At 47.1% G+C, this 13,388-nt stretch overlaps 1 protein-coding gene across 1 annotated transcript in view; it reads left to right on the plus strand.

Moving 5' to 3' along the window:
• Window positions 1-13,388, plus strand: part of LOC146025451 (proteinase-activated receptor 1-like) — a 95,277-nt gene that overhangs the window by 33,809 nt on the left and 48,080 nt on the right. Inside the window, exon 3 of the mRNA XM_083155520.1 lies at window positions 4,145-4,237. Within this exon, the coding sequence (XP_083011646.1) occupies window positions 4,145-4,237 (93 nt within the window). The remainder of the gene's footprint in view (window positions 1-4,144; window positions 4,238-13,388) is intronic.

Genomic DNA, 13,388 nt, shown 5'->3' on the forward strand with positions numbered 1-13,388 from the left:
ATTACCAACTATGATGTTACCGTGAACCTGTCTTATGAATTTATTGTCGATATGAGTATTTATTGCTACCGAGGTATATATATAGGTGTTGACCTGGTTGGGTAATGAGTGACCTGCATACCAGCCTATAATGACGGATCTTAATAGGACGTCGGGATTGTAATTATGACTGGGTACGAAACAAGGATATGAACTTGCAGTGAACGATTTGATTATACTTTGAAGAGAATACATCAAACCGGACAGGATTATGCTACCCTCCGCTCCTTTAATATCAACAATATGAGTGAAATTGGGTGCATGTGCACTAAATGAAATTATGAAGATTCACTACTAAGAAAAAAAAGTGATTAGTAATAAATACTCTTTACATATTACGGTACTCCAAAACACGTGAATTAGTGCGACAATCGAAATTCAGACAAATATGATGACAAACTGCTTATCGTCACGTGGTTCAGCTGTCAATGTCCGCTATATATTACATATGGTGATAATACCTATCCCAGCCCCATAATAACCCCCCCACCCGTCCATACCCTGACCCCTATTTCTGTCTTTTGTGACTCTATCCTAGTGACATAATGTTGTAAATTACACTTGATAATACGAGGAGTTAATCCATTTGTGCCATATTAAATTAAATTTGGTTACAGTGTTGCGAGTAGCGTATAGAGATCGCTCCTGTCTAATGATATCATTTAGTAATACTACCCAGCAATTCAGCTCGGGTGCTGCTTTAGCCATCCAATTTCTCCCAATTATGACTTTCGCCATTGAACATAGGTTGTTGATGTAGATTTTATCATTACCACATATGTTATCGCCCACAATGCCTAATAGGCAACACTTAACGGATAATGTCTCATTATTAAACCCCGTGTCTACTATTACATTTTTAACTTCTTCCCAGAATTTTGTAACGCTTTGGCACCCCCATAACAGATGCAGAAAAGTGCCAGAGAGGTCGCCACACTTGGGACATGTTGCAGCAGATCTATTGCGTTTTACTGTTATAGATTTGTTTAAAACCTTTATACCCCTGATGAAGTCTCACAACGAGACGAAACGCGTTGGGTTTATGTTTCATCCATAATCTTGTGAAAAATACACCTCTGGCAAGAATTTGACATGAAAAAACTGTTTTATATGTTTTTTTAATAAATGTTTTATGTTGAAAATTTCTTGTGTATGAACTATAAAGTAAAGAGAGAGCGGAATCACCATTTGAATATTGTAGGGCGCCTGGATACACTATTGTGGGTACATTTGGATTGTGGAGCCCCACTAGTAGGGGGCTAAGTGTTACTGGTGACCATCTTTAGATATTATAATTAGTGCGGCATAAGATATTTTGTTTGAGAGATATATATATATATATATATATATATCATTCCAAGTGCCCGGCACTCCTATGGATGTCTTTTAGTATGACCCGGTGCCTTCCTTATAGCTTTAGTAAGCTCTTGTAGATGCTGGGATGGATGTAGGCGGCACTCTCGGATTTAGTGAAGCAAAGAAACATTTATTGTGGCTCCAACATGTTTCGGGCGCAGCCCGTCCTCAGGGAACAATCCACACAGTGCAAGTGAACATATAAATACACAAACCAAGCAGAGAAAACCCCGCCCCCCGCCTCATCAGCCCACAACAACTCTCACCTGCGAGCTCCCCTGCTGACTGTCTCACCTGTAGCCATCACTGCGCTCTGCCGGCCCAGACACCATAGTTGAAGCTGCAGCTTCTTCTTCTGATGTCATCAGCCTTCGCCTCACGCTGTGGAGTGCACAGGGAGTCCAAGCCTCGTTCTGGGTGCCGCTTCTGGTGTACGTTGCCTAGGCAATGAGACGCTCCTGTGATACAAAAAATCAAACTATTAAAAAACTGTGATAATGTGTTTTAAGAGACCTCATTAGGTCAGTTTAAGAGACACCAATCTGGCATCATTTAATAGCTGCTGTATTGCAGCAGTGCATAAAAAATATATTAAAAACGGACAAAATACATACAAAATGGCACAGCAGCAATTTGACAGATCTAATCTATATAATTCTAAAGGTTCTTATTTCTTTAGACCTGTCAGTGACAACATCTGGGTAAATTTGTAAACAGTACAAAAATTAGATAAAATGTAAACAGTACAAAAATTAGATAAAATGTTGTAACCCATGTTGCTCATTTAGGCCCCTGGGGGCCAGCGTGTCAAGTAAGTGGATCCACCTGGCCTCTGCTTGTAAAAGTTGTTTTTTTCTATTACCTCCTCTGGCTGTGGTGGGAACCTGATCTATGATTTTTGATCTGATGCTTGCCAAACTGTGTTTGTGTTCTACACAGTGGCGAGCTACTGGTTGGTCACTCCGACCTGTGTTGATGGCCTGTCGGATGGCCAAGCGGTGATTGGCCATACGTTCTTTGAACTGACATTCTGTCTTGCCCATGTAGTACAGACCACATGGACAAGACAGAATATACACCACGAATTTAGATGAGCATGTGACAGAGTGTCTAATTTTAAACTTTTTTCCAGTATGCGGGTGACTGACTGTGTCCCCCGTAAGCATTGAGCTGCAAGTAACGCAGCCAATGCACTTGTAACATCCTTTAGGTCTTGACAGGAAATGTGATGGTGTGCTTATTTTTACAAGTGTGGATACATCGGTTTTGACCAAAAGGTCTGCCAGATTACGCCCCCTCTTATAGGCTGGCATGATCCGGGTGTTGTGTAGACTTTTTAGATCACGATCTGTGGCAACAATAGGCCAAAGTGCTTTAACCTTTTTAGTGGTCTCTCCGCTTTCCACACTAAATTTAGTAACCCAGGGGATCCTGTTACCCAAAGTTTTATCTTTGGTTGCCCCTTTTAGTGCCTGTTCTCTGGGTGTGGCCAAAACCTTTTGTTTAATTTTAACCAGATCCCTGGTTTTATAGCCTCTCTGTTCAAACTTGGCTTGCATATTATCAAGTTCTTCCTGTACCTTATCTTCCCTGCTGGTGATTCGCCTCACCCTCAACATTTGAGAGTAAGGTAACCCCTGCTTCAGGGGGATGGGATGGCAACTTTCCTGTCTTAGAATGGTGTTGCGGTCTGTTTCTTTAACAAAAAGTGATGTTTCAAGTTTGTTATTGATCAACTGTATTTTAACATCCAGAAAGTTAACTGTGTCCCTACTAAGATTGTATGTGAGTTTTACTGGGCTGTTGCTAGCATTTTGTGCTTCAAACACTTCTTTTAATTCTTCTGGGGTGCCCCGCCAAAGAACAAGTAAGTCATCAATAAAACGTAAATACAGTAACACCTTCTCTGCATGTTGCGCTGAAAAAAATAATTTGTGATCAATTGCGTTCATATACGCATTGGCGTAGGATGGGGCCACATTGGACCCCATCGCCACGCCAAGTCGCTGTCGATACACAACACCATTGTACAAGAAATAATTCTTATGCAGTACCATAGAGAGCAAGTCCATAAACAAAGATATGGGGGGGCCTTGATATTGAGGGCTGTTCCTAAGTAGGTGTTCTACTGCCTGCATCCCTTCTTGATGGGGTATGCAGGTATAGAGTCCGACCACATCGGCACTACACAAGATGATGTTATCCGGTACATCTCCTAAATTCTTGAGGCACTCTATTAGCTGGTTTGTATCCTTTAAATAAGACCTAGTGGCACCCAGAACGAGGCTTGGACTCCCTGTGCACTCCACAGCGTGAGGCGAAGGCTGATGACATCAGAAGAAGAAGCTGCAGCTTCAACTATGGTGTCTGGGCCGGCAGAGCGCAGTGATGGCTACAGGTGAGACAGTCAGCAGGGGAGCTCGCAGGTGAGAGTTGTTGTGGGCTGATGAGGCGGGGGGCGGGGTTTTCTCTGCTTGGTTTGTGTATTTATATGTTCACTTGCACTGTGTGGATTGTTCCCTGAGGACGGGCTGCGCCCGAAACATGTTGGAGCCACAATAAATGTTTCTTTGCTTCACTAAATCCGAGAGTGCCGCCTACATCCATCCCAGCATATATATATATATATATATATATATATATATATATATATATATATATATATACATACACACACATGCACACTGTGGTGCTTATTGAATGGTAGTCTCATATTGTATGTATAATGTATATTTTTTCTCTTTTTTAGTGTTTGTGAATGTACCGGATGTACCAGATACTGATGATGATTGCGGTGTATTCAGAAACTATTTCTATGTCATGCCCTCTGGACCAATGCTCGGTAATTGTCCTTTCAGCCATATTTTCTGTAACAGGCATTGTGTGTGTGTGGGGGGGGGGGGGCTCTGCATGTGCAGCCAATTGGCACGAGCAGGCACAGTGAATTTCTTGTGCACCGACCCATTCGCACCTAGCAGTGTGGGCGGGAGGCGGCGAGGGGTCTTGCCCATCGTAACGCCCAGCATTTCATGGGTGTTCCCGTGAAAACGTTGGGCATTGCCATGTAAATGCGCCCGTGATGTTGGTGCGGTGGGCGGGCAGCTGACAATCAAATGTCAGCTGCCCGCCCGCTTTCCGCACAGGGCTCTCTCAGATGTCAGGCACCTTTGGAATCGGCCGATTCCAAAGGCCGAGAAACGCGTTAAGGAGCTTACCCAGGTGCCGACCGCCGCATCACCGTGCCCTCCTGCATATTCATATCGCCTCCAAGACCGCATACAACTCTGTGGATACGACCCTGAAGGCTGTTTTGCTTACAGCAGGGAATCAACAGCCGGGAGATCCCCACATCCAAAACGAGTGACTCAATTGAGCACTATCCATATCTCTGTGTTTTTACAATAACTGAGTATTCTACTAACATTGAAAGCATGCATGCTACCTAACACACTAACACGGACTAAGCTGTGAGAGAGCCAATTGTTCATTCCTAACATCCGCTTACTAACCAATATAATTCAAGAATTGCTGAAGTACCGGCCGGTATTTGTGTAATAACTGTATAGATTGTTATTTAAATAATACATTTATAATGTTGTATTTGGATCAGCGCTGCCTCTGAAATCGTTCTTCTTTTTGTATAATAAACATCCATTCGCATGCGTGCGGGATAAATTGCGGTGCGAGTGGGGGGCGGCGTTCCTGCAGGCGGTGTTTAAACCACACGCGAAGCTCTGAATATCGCAGCTTGCGTGTGAACCAGAATAAGGTCCTATGTGAGGTCCTGACCAGTTTTTCTTACCAGTGTTCATCTACTGTCCATCCATTATGTGCACAGATTGTAAGTGACCATCAGATAAACAGAATGTGCGCAGCAGCACAGAGTGTTTCAGGAGACAGTGGTGCTGGTCTTGTGAGGAGCAGTGGAGTACTTTTCCCCATGTTACAGGACAGAGCAGTCTGCTCAGGAATAGACAGAGTAGTGTCCTGCCAGGCATCAAACCAGCCAGTCAGCCATGTGTAATGTGGGCGAGGGGTACATCAAACCCGCCAGTCAGCCACGTGTAATGTGGGCGAGGGGTACATCAAACCAGCCAGTCAGCCACATGTAATGTGGGCGAGGGGTACATCGCACCAGCCAGTCAGCCACAAGTAATGTGGGCGAGGGGTACATCACACCAGCCAGTCAGCCACAAGTAATGTGGGCGAGGGGTACATCACACCAGCCAGTCAGCCATGTGTAATATAGGCGAGGGGTACATCACACCAGCCAGTCAGCCATGTGTAATATAGGCGAGGGGTACATCACACCAGCCAGTTAGCCATGTGTAATGTGGGCGAGGGGTACATCACACCAGCCAGTCAGCCATGTGTAATGTGGGCGAGGGGTACATCACACAAGCCAGTCAGCCATGTGTAATGTGGGTGAGGGGTACATCACACCAGCCAGTCAGCCATGTGTAATATAGGCGAGGGGTACATCGCACCAGCCAGTCAGCCATGTGTAATATAGGCGAGGGGTACATCACACCAGCCAGTCAGCCATGTGTAATATAGGCGAGGGGTACATCACACCAGCGAGTCAGCCACATGTAATGTGGGCGAGGGGTACATCACACCAGCCAGTCAGCCACGTGTAATATAGGCGAGGGGTACATCACACCAGCCAGTCAGCCATGTGTAATATAGGCAAGGGTACATCACACCAGCCAGTCAGCCACGTGTAATGTGAACGAGGGGTACAAATCTCATCTAAAAGTTATGTCTGTATGTATTGGCATCTATGAAAACGTGAAATAGATCATATACTGTAGAGCGCAGGTTCTCAAAATTGGTCCTCAGGACCCCAAACAGCTCATGTTTTCTAGGTCTCTTCACATAATCATATCGGAAATAAATAGCTCCAGCTGTGCATCCCTTAAAATGTGACACCTGTACCCTGCTGGGTGACTTGGGAAATGTGTCAGCGAGTAATGAGTACACATGTGCACCTGCTGGGTGACCTGGGACATGTGTCAGTGAGTAATGAGTGCACCTGTGCTCCTGCTGGGTGACCTGGGACATGTGTCATTGAGTAATGAGTGAACATGTGCTCCTGCCGGGTGACCTGGGAAATGTGTCAGTGAGTAATGAGTACACCTGTGCTCCTGCTGGGTGACTTGGGAAATGTGTCAGTGAGTAATGAGTACACCTGTGCACCTGCTGGGTGACCTGGGACATGTGTCAGTGAGTAATGAGTACACCTGTGCAGCTGCTGGGTGACCTGGGAAATGTGTCAGTGAGTAATGAGTACACCTGTGCTCCTGCTGGTTGACCTGGGAAATGTGTCAGTGAGTAATGAGTACACCTGTGCTCCTGCTGGGTGACCTGGGAAATGTGTCAGTGAGTAATGAGTACACCTGTGTACCTGCTGGGTGACCTGGGAAATGTGTCAGTGAGTAATGAGTACACCTGTGCTCCTGCTGGGTGACCTGGGAAATGTGTCACTGAGTAATGAGTACACCTGTGCTCCTGCTGGGTGACCTGGGAAATGTGTCAGTGAGTAATGAATACACCTGTGCTCCTGGTGGGTGACTTGGGAAATGTGTCAGTGAGTAATGAGTACACCTGTGCTCCTGGTGGGTGACCTGGGAAATGTGTCAGTGAGTAATGAGTGCACATGTGTGCCTACTGGGTGACCTGGGATATGTGTCAGTGAGTAATGAGTGCACCTGTGTGCCTACTGGGTGACCTGGGAAATGTGTCAGTGAGTAATGAGTACACCTGTGCACCTGCTGGTGGTGATTCAGTAAGGCACAGAAGAGGCCAAAGGGATAGTCGGTGACCATTGAATGATTTCTCTCCCCTCTGGCAGCATGTGAGGGGATGAGGGATGTGTTCTCGTATATCCCTCAGCATGTTACTGAGGGGATTCGGCAGCAGGGGGGGCGTTCAGCTCTATGCTAAGCAGCAAACGATCACTGCTTAGCGAGCGGTACTGAATCTGGCTCACTGTGTGACCTGGAAACAGGAGCTGTCCAAGGCTAGAAATCCACGATATACAGTGTTACATTTGTCATACATAAATAGGACACCCAGCATCTAACTACCCAGGCTGGGGTCTCTCCATAAAGATAACACACAACGCACAGACAGCGCGCAGACACAGACAGCATGCAGACACAGACAGCTCGCAGACAGCACGCTGATGCAGACAGCGCGCAGACAGCGGGCAGACACAGACACCGCGCAGACACAGACAGCGCACAGACACAGACAGCGCGCAGACACAGACAGCACGCAGACACAGACAGCGTACAGACACAGACAGCTCGCAGACAGCACGCAGACGCAGACAGCGCGCAGACACAGACAGCGCGCAGACACAGACAGCGCGCAGACACAGACAGCGCGCAGACACAGACAGTGCGCACTGACACAGACAGCGCGCAGACGCAGACAGCGCGCAGACACAGACAGCGCGCAGACAATAACACCACATGTCATGATCCGATCACATGATGGGTGGAATAAATCATGTGTTCTGTTATTATTATGTGTGAAATCAGGGCATATCTTGTATTCTGCGTGTAAACTTAATGTGACCTAAGGGGGACTAATTCATGTAGAAGATCAATTATCTAGGGAGGTTCATTAATTTCCAGCAGGGAAATGGTCAAAATCCCAAGGGTGGGAGGGATGAGGGAGCCCGCAGGTATAACTGCTCTCTTGTCACTGTGTTTTTGGTACTTCTTGGGGGAAAAGCAAGCTGGCTGGAAGCGACCCAATGTTTCATGAGGAAACCCCCCCCCCCACTACAGAATCAGTACTTGGGTGCAAGTCATGTTCTGACATTTTTAATTCCCTTTTATTTCTCTTTCAATGGTCCTGGTGACACAGCTCAACATTGGGGATGTAGGAGGGTCACTGGAGTGGGTGCTATTCTAAAGGGCTGCGGGAGCAGCCGAAGGATTAGAGTTAGTTAGGAGTTTTTTATTTTATTAACTTCTACACTAGCTAGGTAGGCACAGTGTGAGGATTCTCATTAGTGAATCCTCACACTGCTAGCGCAGCAGGAGCTGACAGAAGCGCGTCCTGTCAGCTCACTGTGCACGAGGGAGACGCTGTCTGGCCTCCCTGTGCAGCGCTTACAGCTTCTTTTAAGAAGCTGCCTGGGCTCCGGAGCGCTCTGAAACCGGCTTCACGCTAGGTGGGGATCATGGGATGGCGGCGGCCATTTTCTGCGGAGCTTACACACTGAGCTCCTATATGAGAGGACAGCAGTGTGTTACAGGCATGTTCCAAGTGGTCCCCAGCAGAGGGGGAGACACTGGAACTTGGAGATCCTGCAATGGGAGCGGCTGTCTGGGGGTGGTTGGCGCCAAAAGTCACGGACCCCGCAGCAGCAGGGACTTGGTCTCTTCCCTCACTCTGTTTTGGCGCCATTCGGAACGCTTGCAGCGGAGCTGAGCTGGCTTACAGATCCTGACAGAGTGATTGGATTTCCTGGGCATCGTTTCCCCACTGTGAAAGCTTCAGACAGATAAGTGACTGTAGTACGTTGGCTCTGTATAAAATGCCTGTACATTGTGTGCTGTGACTGTTACTTTTACATCATGTCTGAGCAACAGTCTGTGGCTTTGGGGGAGGGAGCGCTTAATGCATTGAGCACTTGCAGTGTTTGTACACTGAATTTTGTCCCTGAGCAGATGGCCAAGGGGGGCTTGTGTATTGCTTGCGCTGCTGTGAGACCCATGGAGTGAACCCCAGAGGGTAGAGTAATCGGAACCTGCGTGGGCCAGTGCCCTGGGCAGGTCGGTTAATGCCTTAGTGCAATTGCTGGACAGACAGAGTGATGTGTTGGTAGCTTCCCCGAGACCTATGTCATCATCTCAGCAGTCCTCTGGCTCCTTGCCTCTGACCCCGGCAGATCCTGTCTTCTTACAGGTCATGCAGGATACTGCTAAGGGGATCAGCAGGTTTAATGATTTGTTAGACAGATTTGATGGTGATACTGTGGGGACCCCTAAAAGGTCTTATTCAGTGCCATTGCTTGTTGCTGATGAGGAGGGAGAGTACACAGACATCCCCTGGGATCAGGGTGATGATTCTGAAGAGTCCTCAGCCTCAGGGGTGGAGGACTTGATTACTGCTGTTAAGCAGGCTTTGAATTTGTCTGTGGAGGATAAAACTCCTGCCAAGGATGTTTTTAAACGGCAGCGTAAGGAGACTGTTACTTTCCCTGCGGATGAAGGGTTACAGGATCTATTGGAAGGGGCTTGGAAAAGCCTGATTAAAGGCTGCAGATGCCTAAGAGATTCTTAAGTCTATACCCCATGCCTGAGGCTCATGCAGACCTCTGGGAAAAAGTTCCGGTGGTGGATGCTTCTGTGGCTCGGCTTTCTAAAGCCACGGTGCTACCTGTCCAGGGGGGGGCAGCATTTAAGGACCCCGTAGACAAAAAGCTGGAAGGTAACCTCAAGGCAAAATTTGAGGGGGTAGGCTTCACTGTACGCCCACTTATAGCATCAGCCTGGGTCTCTAAGGCCATGATTGTGTGGGCCAATGACCTGTGTACAATTTTACATGCTGATCCATGTGTGTTGCTGCTTGCTGAGAAACTTAAATCAGCTGCGGAGTATGTGCTTGAGGCTGAGGAGGAAGCTCTCAAAATGGCTTCCAGGGTTTCCACAGTGTCCGTCAATTCCAGGAGAGTGCTGTGGCTTAAAGCCTGGGAAGCGGATAATGAATCTAAAAAGGCCTTAGAGGCTTTAGCTTTTAAAGGAAAGCTGTTGTTTGGTTCAGAGCTGGAAGAGATTATTAAGCAGGCCACGGGAGGCAAAAGTACCTTCCTGCCGGCTCCTGCAGCAAAACAGGCTTCAAGGTTTTCTGCTTTTAGGCCGTCCTTTCGGCCCTCCCTTAGAGGGGGTGCGTCCTTTCGTGGACAGTCCTTTAGGGGAAAATTTCTGTCCTCCAGGGGCAAGGTCCCTAAGTCAAAGTTTGGTTCCTTTAATAAGAAACCAAGCACCAAAAGTGAGGACAAGCCCTCAGCCGGACTACCCGGGAATTATCCCAACGGTGGTCAGAGTGGGGGGGCATCTGAGATGGTTCAGGGACACTTGGGCATTGTTGGGCCAGGATCCTTGGGTGTTGGACATTATATCCCAGGGTTACAGAATTCCCTTTAAAGGTCTTCCTCCGAGAAGATTCTTTCCTACACCTCTACCAAAGGAGTCTCGGCTCCGGGCTGCTCTTTTGGGGGCGGCTCAATCTCTCTTAGAGAAGGGTGTGGTGATCCCGGTCCCTCGAGCGGAGTGGAAAAAAGGCTTTTATTCCACACATGGCCATGTGGGAGGTTTCCCGGATTTTCTTGTGGGTGGAGCTGAATGTTCCAGCGTTGTCAGCGATATTCATCCCAGGGGTGGAGAATATCGAGGCCGATCCTGAGCAGGGAGGAGCTGCTGGAAGGGGAATGGAGCCTGAACCCACAGGTATTTCTTCAGCTTACATTGAAGTGGGTAACTCCGGATGTGGACCTGATGGCATCAAGGTTCAATCATCAGGTGCCCAGGTTCTATGCCAGGACGAGAGATCCACGAGCCGAAGCAGTGGATGCAATGACTATCCCCTGGGAGGGGAATCTGCTTTATGTCTTCCCGCCATTTCCAATGCTGGCGAGGGTATTGAAAAGACTCCAGTCCCAAGGAATTCCGGTGATTCTAGTGGCCCCAGATTGGCCAAGGAGGTCCTGGTACTTGAGGCTTCAGAGATTGTCTGTGGACTCGTGGCGTCTACCTCTGAGGTCAGATCTGTTAAACCAAGGGCCGTTCTTACACATGGATTCAGCTTGGCTAAATTTGACGGCTTGGCTATTGAAACCGCCATCTTGAAGAACAAGGGGTTCTCGGAGGCTGTGGTTAACACCATGGTAAAAGCTAGGAAGTCAGTGTCTTCAGCAAACTATTATAGGGTCTGGAAGACCTATATTAGGTGGTGTGAAAGGCAGAAGTCGCATACATCGCGGTTTCGACTTTCAAAATTGTTGACGTTTTTGCAGGATGGTTTTTCGTCTGGGTTAAGCCTTCAATCACTCAAGGTACAGATATCGGCCTTGTCGATTTATTTCCAGAAGAGGATAGCTTTGCTACCGGAGGTGCAAACTTTCCTGCAAGGGGTTTCACGATTGAAACCTCCCTACAAGCAACCAGTGGCTCCATGGGATTTATCGCTGGTACTGGAGTGTCTTCAAAAGGCGCCCTTTGAGCCGCTGAGGTCGGCTGACCTTAAGTTCCTTACATGGAAGATTGTATTTTTGTTGGCTGTTGCATCAGCAAAGAGAGTATCAGAGTTGGGAGCGTTGTCATGCAAGTCTCCCTTCCTTATTTTTCATGAGGACAGGGCTGTTCTTCGAACAGTACCCCAATTTTTGCCAAAAGTAGTCTCTGCTTTTCATTTAAATCAGGAGATAGTTCTACCTGTGTTTCAACAACCAGAGGGTTCAAGAAAAAGGGACAAATTGAGGAATTTGGATGTTGTGCGCGCTTTGCGCATTTATGTGGACAGGGTGAAGGGTGTCAGGAAGACTGATACTTTGCTAGTCTTGTATGATGTGCATAAGATTGGTTGTCCTGCTTCTAAGCAGACCATTGCTAGGTGGTTGCGTTCTGTTATTGCCTTTGCATATACTAAGGTTGGTAGGCTTGTGCCGGCCAGGATTAATGCGCATACCACCAGGTCGGTCGCCACCTCTTGGGCGGTTCGACATGCGGCCACAGCTGAGCAGGTTTGCAGGGCCGCCACTTGGTCATCTGTTCACACTTTTGCCAAATTCTATAGGTTCCATGAGTTCGTGTCGGAGGACGCATCATTCGGGCGAGCAGTGATGAGAGCTGCAGACCTGAGCGTACCCACCCAAAGGACCGACTCTGGAACGTCCCAATGTTGAGCTTTGTCACCAGGACCATTGAAAGAGAAAAAGGGATTTTTGTAAGAACTTACCGTTCTAATCCCTTTCTCTGATATGGTCCTGGTGACACAGCGATCCCTCCCTTACGCTCAGTAAGTATGCCAGTGTTCATGATGTTTCATGTTATATATGGTTGAAAAGTTAATTTTGAAGTTGTGCATATAATATGTGCAGGCGTTTGTACTGAGTTAATGTATTCCAGTGGCTTTGAAAGATTGAACTGAGGAGTCTGGGATGCAGAAGGGAGAAGCCTACCCTCCAAAAGCTTTAGGATAGGTGTCTGGCTCCTACGGACACTCCTACATCCCCAATGTTGAGCTGTGTCACCAGGACCATATCAGAAAATGGGATTCAAACGGTAAGTTCTTACAAAAATCCCTTTTTTGTTTGAGCTGTATTATTTCTGTGTGTACTTTTAAAATCTTTGTAATCATCTTTGTAACCATTTTTATCACTAAAGATCTGAAGTATTTCTTGGAATAAATCATCCAAAATTCTAGTTCTGAATATGTGTCCTTAGGACTTAAGCCAAAAGAGAGAGGTTAACTTTACAACCTATTTTATATATTGTATTGTGTATCTGGACATACAGTATGCAAACATCCTTTCTTGAACTTGCATTGGTGGTGGCATACCTCTTATAGGGGACCTGTGTGTCACGGCCGGAGCTGCTCAGGTTGACGTATCTGGAGGAGCGACTGGTGGGTCCGTGACACCACATTATGTGGGATGGTAGAATATATACCACAGAGGTTCCATGAGCTACATATACAAATGGTACAAATGGACATCCTGGGAGGGTAACATAATGCCAGTGCTGCCAACCGCATCCATAATTCTATTGTGATTTCAGTGGTGCAAACCCTGGCGAATTCCAAACCGTAGTCTTTGTGTAAAATGGGGCCGTGGATGGACCTTTGGGGGTAGAGGTCTAATGCTCTCCCTTCCCTGGTGTTGTCACACCAAAACTCATACATCCATCATCCATCATCCATAGTACAGATACAGGTATAGCATCCTGCACCAATGGGAGCATTAACTTTATCAA

The sequence above is a fragment of the Crinia signifera genome, chromosome 1 (assembly GCF_055691185.1).
Source record: "Crinia signifera chromosome 1, ASM5569118v1, whole genome shotgun sequence".
NCBI classification, from domain to species: Eukaryota; Metazoa; Chordata; class Amphibia; order Anura; family Myobatrachidae; genus Crinia; species Crinia signifera.